The sequence below is a fragment of the Schistocerca gregaria genome, chromosome 2 (assembly GCF_023897955.1).
Source record: "Schistocerca gregaria isolate iqSchGreg1 chromosome 2, iqSchGreg1.2, whole genome shotgun sequence".
Taxonomy (NCBI): Eukaryota; Metazoa; Arthropoda; class Insecta; order Orthoptera; family Acrididae; genus Schistocerca; species Schistocerca gregaria.
Window position 1 is genome coordinate 217070210 of NC_064921.1, and position 19901 is coordinate 217090110.

The 19901-nt window shown below is 44.4% G+C and overlaps 1 protein-coding gene across 1 annotated transcript in view; it reads left to right on the forward strand.

The window, feature by feature from the left end:
• Positions 1 to 363: 363 nt before the first annotated feature.
• Positions 364 to 19901, forward strand: part of LOC126336712 (uncharacterized) — a 137372-nt gene continuing 117834 nt past the window's right edge. The window contains exon 1 of the mRNA XM_050000686.1: positions 364 to 424. Coding sequence (XP_049856643.1) covers positions 411 to 424 — 14 coding nt within the window. The 5' untranslated portion in view covers positions 364 to 410. The remainder of the gene's footprint in view (positions 425 to 19901) is intronic.

A 19901-nucleotide genomic window follows, 5' to 3' on the forward strand; every position in this document is an offset into this window, starting at 1 on the left:
GCAGCGTGGTTTCCCTTCAAAAGCAGTTAACGAATGACCGCACGGTACTCCAGTTTTGTCAATGGGCTGCGCCATCTTGATTTGTTTCCTCTAACGGCGTACTGAGGTAATATCGCGCGGAGATTTCGATGTGTACAAAAACTACAAAGATGTACCTGCGCACAAACGAAATATTATTACGCGACTATTTTTTTCGACGTGAAGATTAAAACACTGTACACTCTATATGTTCGACATTTCTTACAAACAGCATTTCAAATCCGTCTCAAATGGCGCGTGCAGCTGATTATCTCGGCACTTTTCTGTTTTACGTTTTGCAGCTGTCTCCTGCGCTATCTTGCTTATCGCTCTTGCGATAAGAAAGTAGACAACAGTTTGGCAGTTTGCAGCGGCCGTCGCTATCATCCGGAATGATCACTGGCAGGTGAGTTCCACGAACCAGGCAGGTACACAATTTCGCGTGGTTAGCGAATTCGCAGTAGACACTGGCTTGATGATAGAGAAATAAGACTACAACCCAAGAAATTTTCTGCAGTATCAGAGAGTATTCTAGCGCCGTTGTGAGCGACTTACGCCACCCAGAAACAAAATCCCCGTTTCACACATTTTTTTCTCATTGTTACGTGTACTTCGTGGTCGAAAGCCTCTTGGATTCAACGCAGTCTGTCGAGCTGTGCATCGGGGAGTACATAAGTGCAGATAACATGTGACAACATGAGAAACATATTTCCTGTCAGAATGAGTCAGAGAACTTAGCGAGTTGGTGTGGGCGTACTTGCAAAAAGCCTCAAACATAGGCAGAAAGAGACTTAGGCGGAGAATATGCATGCGTTGAATTAAGAGTTAGCGATGATGTGAGCGCTTAAGCCAGTCGTCAAACTGGCAACCTTAAGAAATTTACTGGACGTGACCTCCAATCTCAAAGACTGCGGGAACAGGACGTGCCATGTTAAAAGATCTTTGGACCGCCAGTTTAAATCTGTGGTGCAGCCCCTTCCGCGCAAATTTTTGTTTACCAACTAACAAAAACAGAATTTTATAGCAATTTTAGAAACCTATAATGCAGCATTTATGTGTTTTCTTTTTGGCTTGGCCTACTGTGGACGGTTTTTCGTTCTTTCTCTATGTCGGTCTCTTCTTTTTCCTGTCCATATTCAGCGTGTATTTTTCTTTATTTTCTCTAGGTAGCCCTCGAAACTTTTTACTTTTACTTCGAGCATGCGCCTTTTCCCTATTTCTTTCTCCATTACTTCCATTTTCCTAATGTCTGTTTTAACTTATCTGATTCACGTTTCTGCCAAAAAAAGTTAAAAAGTCTTTGTATTGTTTTTCTCTCATCTAGCCTCTTTCGGCGTCCGTAAAATACATATTTCTCTTTCTTACTGTGTCCAGTGTTTGTTCTGTTCTTTCATAACTTTTTTACTACTTCTTAATTTCCATTTCCCATTGTCATTTATCACTCTCAAAATTTTTCTGACTGTTCTCCTTTCCTTGTTTCCTATTTCATCTAATTGTTTGGCTGTGTTTAACAAAAGAAATTCTGAAGCATGAAGACATTCTGTTATAATGACAGCGCTGTAGCGTCAGTGTTTTGCATTTCTGAATCAAAATTTCTTGTTATAGAAATGTTTTGTTAATATAGGCACTTTCATTTTCCTTGCCGTTGCTAAAATAGCTTCCTTGTCCAAGACATTTATTTGTATTATTTCACGTAGATATTTAAATTTTGTAGTCTTTTTATTCTTCTATAATCAGTAGGAGATATATCTCCATTGTTGCATCTTCTTTAGATTTAGCTAAGATGGCATAATCGTCTGCAAATAACAAACAATAAATTCTCAGATTATCCCATTTTATCACAATTATGATTTTTTAAAATTCCTCCTACCTCTTCTGTTCTTGTCCACAGTAGTCGGAACGACCCATTTCCTTGTCTTACAGTAATTATGATCCTAGAAGACTTGGAGATTTAATCAAAAAAATTAATTTGCTATTTGTTCGTTTTATGATTGCGTCCGATTTGTTGTCTGTTCCAAACTCTTAAGGGGTTGTATAATGTTGCTCTGTCAGTGGAATCATATGCCTTTTTTGTGGTTTACAAATTTTATATAAATGCTTTTGGCGTTCGTTCTAAAACTGATTACAAATTTAAGATTAAAACTTTTGTTCCTAATTTGATCTTCCTTTTCCAAACCCTTCTTGATACAATGCTCTTCGCTTATCCATTTGGCTCTACAGCCTCTTTTGCAACGATTTTGAAAGAATTTTGTTTTAAGGGTACGAGAGAAATTCTTGCACGGTTCTTGGTTCAGGGTTATCTTCTTTTTTGTGGATTGGATTAATCGATGCTGTTTTCTATTCTTCTGGTATAACTTCTCTTTCCCAAGTTTATTATTTCACTGTATAAAATTTTACTTTGCAATGAAACGTCCCCTATCATGAACTGATATATATATATATATATATATATATATATATATATATATATATATATATATATATACTATTAAGGTATCTACATCTACATTCTACATCTACATTTATACTCCGCAAGTCACCCAACGGTGTGTGGTGGACTGCACTTTACGTGCCACTGTCATTACCTGCCTTTTCTGTTCCAGTCGCGTATGGTTCGCGGGAAGAACGACTATCTTAAAGCCTCCGTGAGCGCTCGAATCTCTCTGATTTTACATTCGTGATCTCCTCGGGGGGTATAAGTAGGGGGAAGCAATATATTTGATACCTCATCCAGAAACGCATTCTCTCGAAACCAGCAAGCTACCGCGATGCAGAGCCCCTCTCTTGCAGAGTCTGCCACTTGAGTTTGCTGACCATCTCCGTAACGCTATCACGGTTACCAAATAACCCAGTGACGAAACGCGCCGCTCCTCTTTGGATCTTCTCTATCTCCTCCGTCAACCCGATCTGGTACGGATCCCACACTGATGAGCAACTCTCAAGTATAGGTCGAACGAGTATTTTGTAAGCCACCTCCTTTGTTGATGGAGTACATTTTCTAAGGACTCTCCCAATGAATCTCAACCAGGTACCCGCCTTACCAACAATTAATTTTATATGATCATTCCACATCAAATCGTTCCGCACGCATACTCCCAGATATTTTACAGAAGTAACTGCTACCAGTGTTTGTTCCGCTATCATATAATCATGCAATAAATGATCCTTCTTTCTATGTATTCGCAATACATTACATTTGTCTGTGTTAAGAGTCAGTTGTCACTCCCTGCACCAAGTGCCTATCCACTGCAGATCTTCCTGCATTTCGCTACAATTTTCTAATGCTGCAACTTCTCTGTATACTACAGGATCATCCGCGAAAAGCCGCATGGAACTTTCGACACTATCTACTAGGTAATTTATATATATTGTGAAAAGCAATGGTCCCATAACACTCCCCTCTGGCACGCCAGAAGTTACTTTAACGTCTGCAGAAGTATCTCCATTGATAACAACATGCTGTGTTCTGTTTGCTAAACACTCTTCAATCCAGCCACATAGCTGGTATGATATTCCGTAGGCTTTTACTTTGTTTATCAGGCGACAGTGCGGAACTGTATCGAACGCCTTCCGTAAGTCAAGGAAAATTGCATCTACCTGGGAGCCTGTATCTAATATTTTCTGGGTCTCATGAACAAATAAACCGAGTTGGGTCTCACACGATCGCTGTTTCCGGAATCCATGTTGATTCCTACAGAGTAGATTCTGGGTTTCCAAAAACGACATGATACTTGAGCAGAAAACATGTTCTAAATTTCTACAACAGATCGACGTCAGAGATATAGGTCTATAGTTTTGCGCATTTGTCGATGACCCTTCTTGAAGACTGGGACTACCTGTGCTCTTTTCCAATCATTTGGAACCTTCCGTTCCTCTAGAGGCTTGCGGTACACGGCTGTTAGAAGGGGGGCAAGTTCTTTCGCATACTCTGTGTAGAATCGAATTGGTATCCCGTCAGGTCCAGTGGACTTGCCTCTATTGAGTGATTCCAGTAGCTTTTCTATTCCTTTGACACTTATTTCGATGTCAGCCATTTTTTCGTTTGTGCGAGGATTTAGAGAAGGAACTTGTGCAATCTTCTTCTGTGAAACAGCTTTGGAAAAAGGTGTTCAGTATTTCAGCTTTGGGCGTGCCATCCTCTGTTTCAATGCCATCATCATCCCGGAGGGTCTGGATATACTGTTTCGAGCCACTTACTGATTTAACGTAAGACCAGAACTTCCTAGGATTTTCTGCAAGTCGGTACATAGAATTTTACTTCCGAATTCACTGAACGCTTCACGCATAGCCCTCCTTACGCTAACTTTGACCTCTCAAACAGAGAGGTTTTGGCTGCGTTTAAAGTTGGAGTGAAGCTCTCTTTGCTTTCGCAGTAGTTTACTAACTTTGTTGTTGAACCACGGTGGGTTTTTCCCGTCGCTCACAGTTTTACTCGGCAAGTACCTGTCTAAAACGCATTTTACGATTGCCTTGATCTTTTTCCATAAACACTCAACATTGTCAGTGTCGGAACAGAAAATTTCGTTTTGATCTGTTAGGTAGTCTGAAATCTGCCTTCTATTACTCTTGCTAAACAGATAAACCTTCCTCCCTTTTTTATATTCCTATTAACTTCCATATCCAGGGATGCTGCAACAGCCTTATGATCACTGATTCCCTGTTCTGCACTTACAGAGTCGAAAAGTTCGGGTCTGTTTGTTATCAGTAGATCCATGATGTTATCTCCACGAGTCGGTTCTCTGTTTGATTGCTCGAGGTAAATTTCGGATAGTGCACACAGTACAATGTCACTCGATGCTCTGTCCCTACCACCCGTCCTAAACATCTGAGTGTCCCAGTCTATATCTGGTAAATTGAAATATCCACCTAAGACTATAACATGCTGAGAAAATTAATGTGAAATGTGTTCCAAATTTTCTCTCAGTTGTTCTGCCACTAATGCTGCTGAGTCGGGAGGTCGGTAAAATGAGCCAATTATTAACCTAACTCGGTTGTTGAGTGTAACCTCCACCCATAATAATTCACAGGAACTATCCACTTCTACTTCACTACAGGATAAACTACTACTAACAGTGACAAACACGCTACCACCGGTTGCATGCAATCTATCCTTTCTAAACACGGTCTGTACATTTGTAAAAATTTCGGCAGAATTTATCTCTGGCTTCAGCCAGCTTTCTGTACCTATAACGATTTCAGCTTCGGTTCTTTCTATCAGCGCTTGAAGTTCCGGTACTTTACCAGTGCAGCTTCGACAGTTTACAATTACAATACCGATTGCTGCTTGGTCCCCGCATGTCCTGACTTTGCCCCGCACCCTTCGAGGCTGTTGCCCTTTCTGTACTTTCTCGAGGCCATCTAACCTAAAAAACCGCCCAGTCCACGCCACACAACCCCTGCTACTCGTGTAGCCGCCTCCTGTGTGTAGTGGACTCCTGACCTATTCAGCGGAACCCGAAACCCCACCACCCTATGGCGCAAGTCGAGGAATCTGCAGCCCACACGGTCGCAGAACTGTCTTAGCCTCTGATTCAGACCCTCCACTCGGCTCTGTACCAAAGGTCCGCAGTCATTCATGTCGATGATGCTGCAGATGGTGAGCTCTGCTTTCATCCCGCTAGCGAGACTAGCATTCTTCACCAAATCAGACAGCCGCCGGAACCCAGAGAGGATTTCCTCCGATCCATAGCGACACACATCATTGGTGCCGACATAAGGTACCACCTGCAGATGGGTGCACCCTGTACCCTTCATGGCATCCGGAAGAACCCTTTCCACATCTGGAATGACTCTCCCCGGTAAGCACACGGAGTGCAGATTGGTTTTCTTCCCCTGCCTTGCTCCCATATCCCTAAGGGGCCCCATTACGTGCCTGACGTTGAAGCTCCGAACTATCAGTAAGCCCACCCTCTGCGACCGCCCGGATCTTGCAGACTGAGGGGCAACCTCTGGAACAGGACAAGCAGCCATGTCCGGCCGAAGATCAGTATCAGCCTGAGACAGATCCTGAAACCGGTTCGTCAGACAAACTGGAAAGGCCTTCCGTTCAGCCCTCCAGAATGTCTTTCGCCCCCTGCCACACCTCGAGACGACCTCCCACTCTAGCACAGGTGAGGGATCAGCCTCAATGTGGGTAGTATCCCGGGCAGCCACAGTCGTAGTCCGATCGGGGGATGCGTGGGACGAGCTGGCCGTCCCCGACAAACCCCCATCCGGACCCCCACAGTGATGCCCATTGGCAACAGCCTCAAGCTGTGTGACCGAAGCCAACACTGCCTGAAGCTGGGAGCGAAGCGATGCCAACTCAGCCTGCGTCCGAACTCAGCAGTTGCAGTCCCTATCCATGCTAAAAACTGTTGTGCAAAGAACGTCTGAACTAATCTACAGAGAGCACAAACAATTAAAAACAAAATTTAAACGGTTATTAAAATACAAGATTGCCTAGTAAATGCAGTAATGCTGCTACTTGCGCACTGCCGACACACTACTCAGGTACTAAAACGCGATGCTACAACTCTCAAATAGTATAATACGCCCGAAATTTATGAGTTAAACAATGGAAGTACCAAAAACACGCAAGGAAATTAAGAATTAAACTATGTAACAAATAAGTGAGCTAAGAGTATACGACTTGCTGCTGGCAGCTGCTTATCCAACGGCGGCAGGGAGCACATTGTTCTCTATCAAAATCTTTCATTTGCTAATATGCCTATCAGTAGTTAGTGCCTTCAGTAGTTTGAATCTTTTATTTAGCTGGCAGTAGTGGGGCTCGCTGTATTGCAGTAGTTTGAGTAACGAAGATTTTTGTGTGGTAAGTGATTTGTGAAAGGTATAGGTTAATGTTAGTCAGGGCCATTCTTTTGTAGGGATTATTGAAAGTCAGATTCCGTTGCGCTAAAAATATTGTGTGTCAGTTTAATCACAGTCATGTATAATTTTTTTAAGGGGGCGTTTCATAGCAGTTGTATGATTTAATTAACTGGTGATATTAAAAAATGAAAAGAATTCAAATCATGCAGCTGTTCATCATAGTTTATGGACATCGCTTGGAATAAATTCATGTTTAAAAAGGACTGAAGTTGATATTCATGTTCATGCAAAAGTCAGTATTTCAGATTTAAAAATTAACATACTGTAACCAAAGCTTGTGAAAAGAATCGACTTCGGATAAAGATTCAAAGTGTATTTTATTGTTGTTTGGACTGCAGACACAGCTTATCGTTGTTACGTTTACTCTTTACTTTTATGTGTCACAGTTCCTTGTTTGCCTGCGTTCTTGTTCAAAGTGCGTTTGCTTAATTGTGTGGAATAAAACATTTATACAAATACTGCTGACTCATTGGATCAGCATTATTGAATAATGGATCATTTCTACAGTTTGGTTATCCCACGAATATTGAAGACCGCAGAGACCCCAGGAAACGTGCAAAGCCAAACAGTGACTTTACGACAAAACATCAAATGTTTTCAGACGACGATGCAGCTGTTACAGCTGCACGAATATCTGAAAAAGAAAATACACGATCTTCATGCTCAAATCGGGACACGAAAGGACATGAGCTGTGATCTCCGGAACGACGAGACAGGCCGGAAATTGCGACAAGCAGTCCGCTCGACGTGTCTAATGCAGTTTCTAACGCACGAAGGTGCGGATTCCTAAGTTTGTACCGGAAAAGCATGAGTTGCGGTTCGCGATGGACTTAGCATTTATGCAAAATGATGTTACCAGCAACTGCACAAAGTTTGCTCTAGCTGTCAACAGCTTTGATGCTCCGGCGGTAAAAATGATCTCGGATATTATATTGAAGGCGCCCTCAGAGCAACGATATCTCCATTTGTGGAAAAGGCTTGACACACGAATCTGCAAATATTTAGACCAACGCATGAAGCAGGTAATACAGAGTGAGCTTATCGGCGACAGAGCGCATCGGAGTTCTGGCTTCACCTCAGAAGCTTCATTGGAGAAGAGGCATTATCTACTGTGACACTACGTCACGTATGATTGACGCAGCTACCATTATCAGTAATAATCGTCATGGTGGCGTGTGGGACAAGCGTAAGCAGCTCTGTACTTGCAGTAGCGGACAATGTGTACGAGGTGAAAGCTCAAGCAAGCACTTCGATAGTGACGCATGTAGACAACGACGGCATCTCGAGCGAGACAGCCGCTATTCGGAGGGAGCAGCAAACTGACGTCAAGGATCAGCTTAGAAGTTTACAATGTCAAGTAGAAGCGCCGCAGAAACAGCTGTCGGCGCTGACAGTTGACAAACGGGTCTACACCAGACAAAACGGAAAAGACAGGCGTCCATCATTCCAGAAGAAGCAAGAAGATGATCAAATGGCGCAAAGAAAGCGACACAAGCCGTCGTTGTGGTGCTGAGTCCACTAGATGCACGCGCTTACACAAACGGCCTCAGTGGAGTGGAGTGGGTGCAGAAGGCTGCGGAATTCCACGAGAGTGCCTAGTTTTAAATGAAGGAAAAGACACGGGTTCGAGAAGCAATGTCAACCACGTAACCAAATTTAATCAAGGCACATTATTCAAGATTGACCCAGTAATTAACGGTCGTCCGCCTCTGGTAGCTGAGTAGTGTACGCGACAGAGTGTTATGCCTAACTGCCCGTGTTCGATTCCCTGCTGGGTCGGAGATTTTCTCCGCTCAGGGACTGGGTGTTGTGCTGTCCTTATCATCATCATTTCAACCCCATCGACACGCAAGTCGCCGAATTGGCGTCAACTCGAAAGACTTGCACCAGGCAAACGGTCTACCCTAGCCACACGGCATCTCCATTTCCATTAACGGCCGCTCGACCATATATACGCAAAGAGCCAATAATGCTTGGTTACATAATCGCACCGGTTATATAAATGTGGTAAAAAGTAAACCGTTGCTATCTAAGCGACTTGGGTTCTGACGCAAGCACATCAAGTCATCCAGGACGAGATCGCAGTGGCAGCCACGCCCATCAATCAACTGACAGTCAACAATTCGTCTGTAATGACGTACGGTAATTGCGAGGCACAGATAGACCTTGGTTTCAGCAGCAAGTTCAGGCGAAATTTCGTGCTCGCGAGTGAGGCTGAACCGATATCAGAAGAAGATTTTATTAGTCAACAAAGGCTGGAGATAAAACACCAGTCCGACGCCGATTGCGATGGACAGTGAAGTCATTACAGGTACTATAGGCGGAAGCGCTACAAATACTCTCTCTTCAACCCGTAGCTCCATCTCACAGGAGACCAGAAAGGAAGTTGATGGCCAACTAGGTATAATAATGTCGTGTGACTAGGGTCTCCCCGCTGGTAGATCGTTCGCCTGGTGCAAGTCTTTCGATTTGACGCCACTGCGGCGACTTGCGCGTCAATGGGGACGAAATGATGATGATTAAAACAACACAACACCCAGACCCTGAGCGGAGAAAATCTCCGACCCAGCCGGGAATCGAACCCGTGCCCTTAAGACTGACATTCTGTCGCGCTGACCACTCAGCTACCGGGGGCGGACGCCAACCAGGTAAATTGCGGTATACCACTGTAGTCCATATTAAATCGAAGCTGGCCAACCATGGCGATATGCATCCGATCCTTTTGCTGGAGCAAAAGCAGAGATTAAAAAGATGCTCCAAACTGGGGTTATACGCAGACTTGACAGCCAAAGCGCTTCACCATCGCATTTCGTAATAAAAAAAGAAAGATGGTCCTGGAGGCGCTGTGGAGATTACCGCACATTAAACGCACATGCCATCTTGGACTGCTGTCCTGTCCCTAATATTAGAGGTTTCGCAAATGTGTTAGCTAGAGCTAGGACCTTCAGCGTGGCTGACTGTTGCATGAGAAACACTTCAGAGCAGCGTTTGGCATCAAGGGCAAATATGGTCCAATGATAAACGAAGCAAAATGTGTTCTGGACCAGAAGCAGGTAACATTACTCGGGCATACAATTACGGCAGCCGGCAGTTGTCCGTTAAAGGAGGAGATCGAGGTCACTCAGGACATACCACGCCCAATGGATTTCCAGCAATTACGAAGATTCCTTGGAATAATGAACTTCAATGGATGACACCTATCAGGAGTAGCAAAGATTCTGGCACTGCTGAGAGCAGAACTCTCAGGCAATGACACCACGTGTCAACATCCCCTGCCACGGACACCGCAGATGCAGCGTGCCATCGGAAGGGCAAAAAGCACATGCACAGAAAGCTGTTCTGTTGTCCCACCTAGACCGAGTCGCTCTAACTAAATATAGTGGAAAGGGTTTAAGGCTTTCCTATTTTTAGTTAGCTGGTAAAATAACGTCGAAAAAGCAGTTAAGTTTACCATTGGACATTTATTCTAATCACAAAACATCGTTTATAAATTGCACTATTGATAAAAGGAAATGTTTTAATACAGGATGGTAAAAACCAACAGCGTTCAACAAAAATGTGAACGAATATTCCCTAAATGGGTTTCCAAGTTCTATAAGCGATCGAAGGATGACCTATGCCATATCACATCTATAATCTAGGTTTAATTTAAGTTTCACAAAAGAGAAAACTATCAAAATGGTTGGTCTACAGTGACCCTCAATTATCTTTAATAACTTATCTAACTTGTCGTAAATTACAGTGGCTGATGTTGCTTCTCAATAACTATATAAAAGAAAAATCATCGCGTTTCAGATCTGTTCTTCAAGTGGCAAATGTGAACACCATGAGTTTTAATTAACGATCACCATTAGTTTTACGGAAAAAAGGGGTGTAACAGATGAGACTTCTGCAGTTCTGAGTGAAGCCTTATGCGCTCAAAAATGCGGCATCGCGTGAGTTCATTACCTTGTCGGTGTCTAAGCAGCGTCAGGGCGGCAGCGGCCGGCGCAGCAGCCATCCAGCCTGCCGTCTCGGAATTAACTCTCGAACTTCTCCTTACTACAATTTACCGAAGAAGTTTAAAAAAGCTATCTGGCTGTGTTTTCATCTGACCAATCAGGGTCTCAATGTTAACCTTACGCTCCGCCTACAAAAATTCTGTCTATCCAATGGGAAACGTTATACTTTTCGTGGTGGGACAATGTTTTTAAAGTTTGCAACGTAACAGAGACGCTAAAAAGTCTCACGCTGAAACCTGCAACTAGTGTGGTCCTTTTAGCGTTATCGTGAGATCTATACTGCTCTTCTGGAGGGCTCTATCTTTTAACATGGGCTGGGGAGTGATCCTAATGTAACAGACACGCGAAAAAGTCTCACGCTAAAACTTGCGGGTGGTAGTGGCCCTTTTTGTGTTATCGTAAGATCTATACTGCTTTTCTGGAGGGCTCTAGCTTTTAACATGGGTTGGGGGTTGTCCTTGACATACCTGAGACGCGAAAAAGCCTGACGCTAAAACGTGCGGGTTGTATAGTTGTACAGGTAGGCTCGCGGCGTGGGTGCCCAGCCCCTCCCCACGGTTCTGCTCTCGGCTTCTGTCCTCGTTTCTCCCCTCGGAACTGCGTCTGCCTCACGGTGGGAAGGTACGACATGCATTTAGGCATTCTTGTGTTAGTCTGTGGTATTCCATTTGCTCACTCGTTACTCGTATTACTTTGGTTAATTTAATGTCACGATTTATTCGGAGCTATGTGACATACTACTGGATTTGCTTATCATGTCAGGGTTTTCATGTAAGGTGTTGGATTTGCCTGACACCTTACACAATTACGGCAGCTGGCAGTTGTCCGTTAAAGGAGGAGATCGAGGTCACTCAGGATATACCACGCCCAATGGATTTCCAGCAATTACGAAGATTCCTTGGAATAGTGAACTTCTATGGATGACACCTATCAGGAGTAGCAAAGATTCTGGCACTGCTGAGAGCAGAACTCTCAGGCAATGACACCACGTGTCAGCATTCCCTGCCACAGACAGCGCAGATGCAGCGTGCCATCGGAAGGGCAAAAAGCACATGCACAGAAAGCTGTTCTGTTGTCCTACCTAGTCCGAGTCGCGCCGTTAGCGATAATGGTAGTTGCTAGCCAGCGGTGTATCGGCACAGCTCTCCACGAGTATGTCGGAAACAGATGTAAAGCCTTGGATTTTTTTCTCTCGCAAGCTCACGGAGGCTCAGACCAAGTGGAGCACATACGACGAAGAGCTGTTAGCCACTTATGAAGCAGTGCGGCATTTGCGCCCTTACGTATAGGCCGGACCATTTACAATTAATTTATACAGACCACGAACCAATCCAAACTCAAGGATGGCTGTTCTCCACGACAATTTCGCTAGCTAGAATCTATTGGGCAGTTTACAATAACATACAAAAGAGACAGAAAACATGGTAGCGCATTTTTTTAAAGAATTGGGACCGTCCCCTGTATCTTTAATTACACACAGCTCAGTGCAGCGCACACTAAGGACAGATAACTCCAGGAATGTTTATATTATTATTATACCGCTCTGCAGCTTAAGAAAGTGCAGTCGTTAGGTGTTGAGGACCTTATCTGTCTTGATGTTTCTAGACCACACCAGTATTTTTGCGCCTAAAATTGCTGCGCAAAACATTTTTTATACAGTATCCATAACCTCACTCACCCTAGCGCAAAAGCAAGCATTAATCCGATGATGGGTAGCTATGTGTGGCCCAGTACAAAGATAAAAAAGTTTTGAGCACTATGGGACTTAACTTTTGAGGTCATCAGTCCCCTAGAACTGAGAACGACTTAAACCTAACTAACCTAAGGACATCACACACATCCATGCCCGAGGCAGGATTCGAACATGCGACCGTAGCGGTCGGTGAGTTCCAGTAGAAAGGTAGACTATCGTCAATGGACGAGAACGTGGATAGCATGCCAGCAGTGCAAAGTGATCAGACATCTACACAATCCAGTAGGAGAGTTCCCACAGAAAAGGCGTTTCTCTCGCGTCCACATAAATATCGTGGCTCCGCTACTGCCATCAGTATGATATCGCTATATATTTACTGCGATTGACAGGTACATTCGGTGGGCAAAGACGATTCCAATCAATGACATATCGGCAGAGATAACAGTAGGGACGCGTTTTTTTAACGGACTGGACAAACCCGTTTTGTCTGTCCAGCTCACGTGACTACGGATGAGGGACGCAATTCCAATCGACGATGTTCATTGCGCTGTCTCAGTTGTGCGGTCTCCAGCACCTCCATACACGATGATACCACCTGGAAAGTAACGGGATGGTAGAGTGCCGGCATAGAACATTAAAAGCTGCACATATACTGAGGTGACAGTAATCACGTGATACCTCCTAATATCGAGTCGGACCTCCTTTTTCGCCGCATAGTGCAGCAACCCGACGTTGCATGGATTCAAAAAGTCGCTGGAAGTCCCCTGCAGAAATATTGAGCCATACTGCCTTTATAGCTGTCCGTAATTGTGAAAGTGTTGCCGGTGCAGGATTTTGTGCACGAACTCACCTCTGGATTATGTCCCATAAATGTTCGATGGGATTCATGACACTCGTCCGAATTGTCCAGAATGTTCTTCAAACCAATCGCGAGCAGTTGTGGCCCAGTGACGTGGGGCATTATCATCCATAAAAATACCACCGTTGGGAAAACGAAGTCCATGAATGACTGCAAATGGTCTCCATATACCTGAACATAAACATTTCGCCGGCCGGGGTGGCCGAGTGGTTCTAGGCGCTACAGTCTGGAACCGTGTGATCGCTACGGTCGCACGTTCGAATCCTGCCTCGGGCTTGGATGTGTGTGATGTCCTTAGGTTAGTTAGGTATAAGTAGTTCTAAGTTCTAGGGGACTGATGACCTCAGAAGTTAAATCCCATAGTGCTCAAAGCCATTTGAACCATAAACATTTCCAGTCTATGATCGACTGAGTGGCATCAGAGAACCAAGTCCATTGCATGTAAACACAGTCCATACCAATATGGAACCATCACCAGCTTGCACAGCGCTTTGTTGATAACTTGAAGCCCTGGCTTCTTGAGGTCTGCGACACACTCAAACCGTACCAACAACTCTTACCAATTGAATTCGGGACTCATCTGACCCAGGCTACAGACTTCCAGTCCGATAAGGTTACGAGCCCAGGAAAGGAACTGCAGGCTTTGCCGTGCCGTTAGCAAAGGCACGCACTCGCGTCGGCCGTCCGCTGCCACAGCATGTTAACACTAGATTTCACCGTACTGTCCCAACGAATACGTTCATCGTATATCCCGCATTGATTTTGACGGATATTTCACGCAGTGTTGCTTGTCAGTTACCACTGACAATTCTATGCATACGCCGCTGCTCTCGGTCGTTAAGTGAAGGCCACCGTTCACTGCGTTGTCCGTGGTGAGAGGTAATTAATGAAAATTGGTATCCTAGGCGCACTCGTGATACTGTAGATCTCGGAATACTGAATTCCCTTACGATTTCCGGAATGTAATGCACAACGCCTCTATCTCCAACTACTATTCCGCATTCAAGGTCTGCTGATTTCTATAGTGCAGCCATAATCACGTTGGAAACCATTTCTCACGAATCACCTGAGCACAAATGACAGCTCCGCCAATGCACCGCCCTTCTGTACCTTGTATATGCGATACCATCGCCATCTGTTTATGTTCATATCGCTATCCCATGACTTTTGTAACCTCAGTATACGTGTCATGGAAACAGTTGGATCTCCGCGCTGGTTCAAATGGCTCTAAGCACTATGGGACTTAACATCTGAGGTCATCAGTCCCCTAGACTTAGAACTACATAAAACTAATCAACCTAAGGACACCACACACATCCATGCCCGAGGCAGGATTTGAACCTGCGACCGTAGCAGCCGCGTGGTTCCGGACTGATGCGCCTAGAACCGCTCGGCTACAATGGCCGGCTTCTCAGCGCTGGTTTTACTGGACCCACGGACAGTATGTAAGCCAGTCATTGGGGCACCCACGGCAAATATGATCTATGGAGAAACATTACTCCTACCGTCAGTGTTTTTTCAACATATCTGCTACCATTACAGACAGTACTGCCTTATTTGCTGCAGCAAATCAAAGTCCATGTGCCCTTACCACAACATTTACCAGCATCCCACTAAGGATAACAGGAATTTTTGTACACAAAGACCTTAAATGCGCACTCACAAAATGTTAAGAACTGATGGAATTCGCCCATCATTACAAGCAACATACTCTTGGCCATTCAAAGTTTTAAAGCGTGATGAGCATACAGTGCAGATAATATATACAAACCGCTGACGGTGTCAAACGAAAGAGTAAAGCCAACCAACTTCTCTGGTCAGCCACTTCGAGTAAAACCGGTGGCGGGGCTGGTGGTGAAACGTCAGTGGCAGCCTGATCGTAGCAAACAAGACCACAAGGAACACAGGGGGCCGAAGAGCAGCTAACGAGTACGTTATTAGTATTCGCACATTCTGGGAGCACCGGTCTACGACAGGAGAAGAGGTGGGGTGGGGGACTGTGTAGAAAGCGTCTGCTTTGGACTGTAGGCACGTCTTATTGCTATTATGTTTATCTTTGTTTCTTTTTTGTTTGTTTGGCAGTTCCTTGTTTACTCGCGTTGTTGTCATACTGCGTTTTCCTATTGCGTGAAATACACGATTAAAATCAAAAATTTCTGACTCATTGGGTCAATATTATTAGATAATGGAGCATTACTACGTGGTAAGAGATTATAAAAAATACATTGCTATTTTCTCTTAAAACGAATTTAGTTAGTTGAGGTTTTAATTTCTTGCTGTAAGGTCCTCGGTGGTCGCGTGACTTTGCTAAAACGACACCTGTCAGTAAGCTATGTGTCAGACGATATGGATCTTAAGATACGTTGTGCGTTTGCAGCAATATCTCGTTAATGAACAAAGCTATCTGCAGTTAGTTTTCCTCCAAGAGCCTCTCGGAGACAGAAATAAAAACAATATAGCTCTTTTTTTGCATGGCATTAGTTGTGGAGCAAACAGGCTTTCTGTGAGAGTGATATGTCTTCAGATAGTTGAAATTTAATCGACCCTCTTTTAGAAGTGTTACAAGTACCACAACCCTATTTACCAGGAACTTCGCTCAGTGAAAGAGGGGTCAAAATAAGCGGACATATGTCTCGGATTATCGATAGATTTCCGGCGCTTTCTGAGAAAAGGACCGTAAAAGCTTTCGACGTACTTTATGTGTCTTTTAGCGAATAAATAATTCAACCGCAGCGTAGCACAGTGGCTATCATCTCGGGTTGACGCTTTTGCGCCCCATGTTCGATACCCTATTATTATCATAATTTTTTTATTTTTGTTTTTAATTTATCTACCCACGTCCTTAGGAGAACACCACTCTAATTTTTTCCATTCATTGTCCTTATTCGCCTGCTAATTGTACATCTGGTGAATGAATTAGAAGAAAAACAATAATTGAATGGAAAAATTATTCGCAATTGTTTTCGGTGAAATTGCTGTAGTGTACCTTGATTCGTACTCAGTTGCAGGCGCAAGTTTTCGTAAAATTCATCCGGTATGTGTGGTCTGCCGCGAAATTATTGCCAACGCGCGAAATCTTTAGCAATATTAATGACGTTGCTTTCGCGAGTGAGAGTCATATAAAGAAATATCGCTGTGGCAAACCTGCCTTCGTGCGAAACTCGCGGTGTTCGGAATTTCTATGTTTCGAAAGTTTCCACCATCAGTATCATCCAAGAGAACGCAACAAACCTACCTGAAGAGTAAACACAGGAATAAAATGTAAGAATTTATATAAAAACTGACTTAAGAATGTAATGTAAGAATAAGAGAATTTAAAAAGGTCAAAATCCCTCAAATTAACATAAACAAGTAATTATATAACAAATAAGCGACTGTTATTATGAACTCCAGTTGTAACTTTACAGTAAATATAACGTCCTTATATCCCCTAACTTGATAAGAACATTCGTGTACAAATCTTCTACAGACAGGGGTAGATAAATGAAAAAAATATATAAATGAATGAAATAAAAGCAACTATCGGGTTTCGAAAACGGGATGCAAAAATAAGAGACGGTGACATTGGCCATTTTGCCTGCAGGCGGGTTGAGAGTATTGAGCGCTAAAAGACATCTGAATGACGACGAAAGCTTTGACTGTCGTTTTCTCAGAAACGGTCGAGTATCCACGGACTAACCGACACAAGCGTTCACTTATTTTGGCTCCTCTGCCACTGCGCAAAGTTTCTGGGAAATAGGGTTTTCTCCCCGTGGGGTACTACGCTTTTGACAGAACCGCCCTTGGGGGCGTGGTATTTGAAGGGGGAATGCTGACCCAATTCACATCTGCTGTCCATTGAACATTTCAGCAGAATAAGACCATGTAAAGCAATAACGGGTTTTACGATTATGTAATGGCCCATACCACAGCGTTACAACAAAGTTTCTTTCTTTCTAAATTTTTGTGGTGCCGGCACTTAGGCTATAGTAGATTTAGATTCTCGTGCATCATGTCCAAGGATTTCTTCTGGACATTCTCTTTTTGCTCATTTGAGCTTCTGCTGCCTTCACTGTTGGATCTCTAAAGGTTAACCGTTCGTCTTCTGCTATTTCCTTACCTCTGTTACAGTCAGTAGTTGCATAAGGCTCCGTTGGAAACCCTCAGTAACATCCAGGTTCCACTTCTGTAGTTCCCTACGATTCTGCAGTGTTAATGTGCACTCAGTAATCCATAAATTATGCACATATTGTTTGATGAGGCCACCGTCCACAAATGAGGAACATATTGATAAAATTAATAATCCTATACGTTTGCCGGTGAATGAAATGATTGTATGTAAATGCCGTGATATCACCTTCGGGGCTCGGCCGCCGTGTTGCAAGTCTTGTTGACTCCACTTCAGCGACTTGTGTGTCAGCGAAGATGAAAATGATGATCAGTGACATACACCACCCAGTCGCCTGGCGGGAATCGAACCCATGCCCCCTTGCGTGGTAGGAGGTAACGCTATCGCTGCACTATGGAGGCCGACCGCATGCAAGTAATTACTTAATTATTATTCAACCTCGTTTCGAAGCCTGAGACTTGCTGTTCAGGTGCCACCAACTGCAGACAAGAGAAGAAGCTACTATCGCACAAGAGCTATGGAGATGACATGCCAAAACCAAAGGTAAAGATGTGAAAAATGGCGTACTCACCTAATTATGGAGACGTAAATGTGTGGCGGTCGGCCTACTCAGTGATGGGAGGTCACACCCATGTAAAACAAACGCATAGGACTGGGACAGAGACGCTAACATAGAGGGAGTGATCTGGAAGAGGATAATCTTAAAAATAAATGAATAACTAAGTAGCCGCACTCATGCGTAGGACCTAACAACTGCGGCGTTCACCTCGACAGCGCGACACCGAGGTGACAGGCGCTGACGGGCAGGGAACCAGCTGACCGCGGCGACGGAAGCGAATGACGTAGCAGACAATGAAGCGGCGAACGGAAATAGATAACAGAAAATGTGCGGGAAAAGGGCACTGTCACTGAAGAGCCAAAGAAACTGGTACACCTGCCTAATATCGTGTAGGGTCCCCGCGTGCACGCAGCAGGAGTCGACTATTGTCTAAAGCAGTGCTGGAAGGAATGAACACCATCAATCCTGCAGAGTTGTGCATACAACGTTTTGAGCACGAGGGGCTGGAGATCACTTCTGAACAGCACATTGCGAGGCATCCCAGACGTGTTCAATAATGTTCACGTCTGGGGAGTTTGGCAGCCAGTGGAAGTGTTTAAACTCAGAAGAGTGTTCCTGGAGGCACTCTGTAGCAATTTTAGACGTGTGGAGTTCGCAATGTCCTGCTGGAATTGCCAAATTGCTTCGGAATGCACAATTGACAAGAATGGATGCAGATGATCAGACAGGATGCTTACGAACGTGTCACGTGTCAGAGCCGTATCTAGACGTATCAGGGGTCCCACATCACTCCAACTGCACACATCCCACACCATTACAGAGCCTTGACTAGCTTGAACAGTCCCCTGCTGACATACAGGATCCATGGATTCATGAGGTTGTCTTCGTTCCCATAAACGTCCATCGCTCGATACAATTTGAAACGAGACTCGTCCGACCAGGCAAACTGTTTCCAGTCATCAACAGTCCAAAGTCGGTGTTGACGGGCACAGGCGAGGCGTAAAGCTTTGTGTCGTGCAGTCATCAAGGGTTCAGAAAGCCCATGTCGATGACGTTTCGTTGAATGGTTCGCGTGCTGACACTTGTTCTCGGCCCAGCACTGAAATCTGCAGCAATCTGCGGAAGGGCTGCACTTCCGCCACTTTGAACGATTCTCTTCAGTCGTCGTTCGTCCTGTTCTTGCCGGATCTTTTTCCGGCCGCAGCCGTGTCAGAGATTTGATTTTTTACCGGTTTCCTGATAATCGTGGTACATTCGTCCAATGGTCGTACGGGAAAATCCACACTTCATCGCTTCTGCGGATGTGTGTCCCATCGCTCGTGAACCGACTATAACTACACGTTCAAACTCAATTAAATCTTGATAACCCGCCATTGCAGCAGCTGTGACCGATCTAACAACCGCGCCAGACGTTTTTGTCTTATATATGCGTCTCCGACCGCAGAGCTGTCCTCCGCCTGTCCACATCTCTGTATTTGAAAACGCATGCTTATATCAGCCTCTTTGGCGCTTTAGTGTATAATAACGTGCAAACATGGATGTTCGGCGAAAATGCCTAAAAGTCAAAGTGACAGAGTGGATTATAATAAAAAGATGTAAATGAAGTCCAATGCTTCTTGACAGAGCATGGGGAACGATGCGGGAGACCCGCACCGCCTTACTAGGCAAGGTCCTAATGGAGGTGGTTTGCCGTTGCCTTCCTCCGACCGTAATGCGGGTGAATGATGATGATGAAGACGACACAACTACACGCAGTCATCTCGGGGCAGTTGAAAATCCCTGACCCCGCCGTG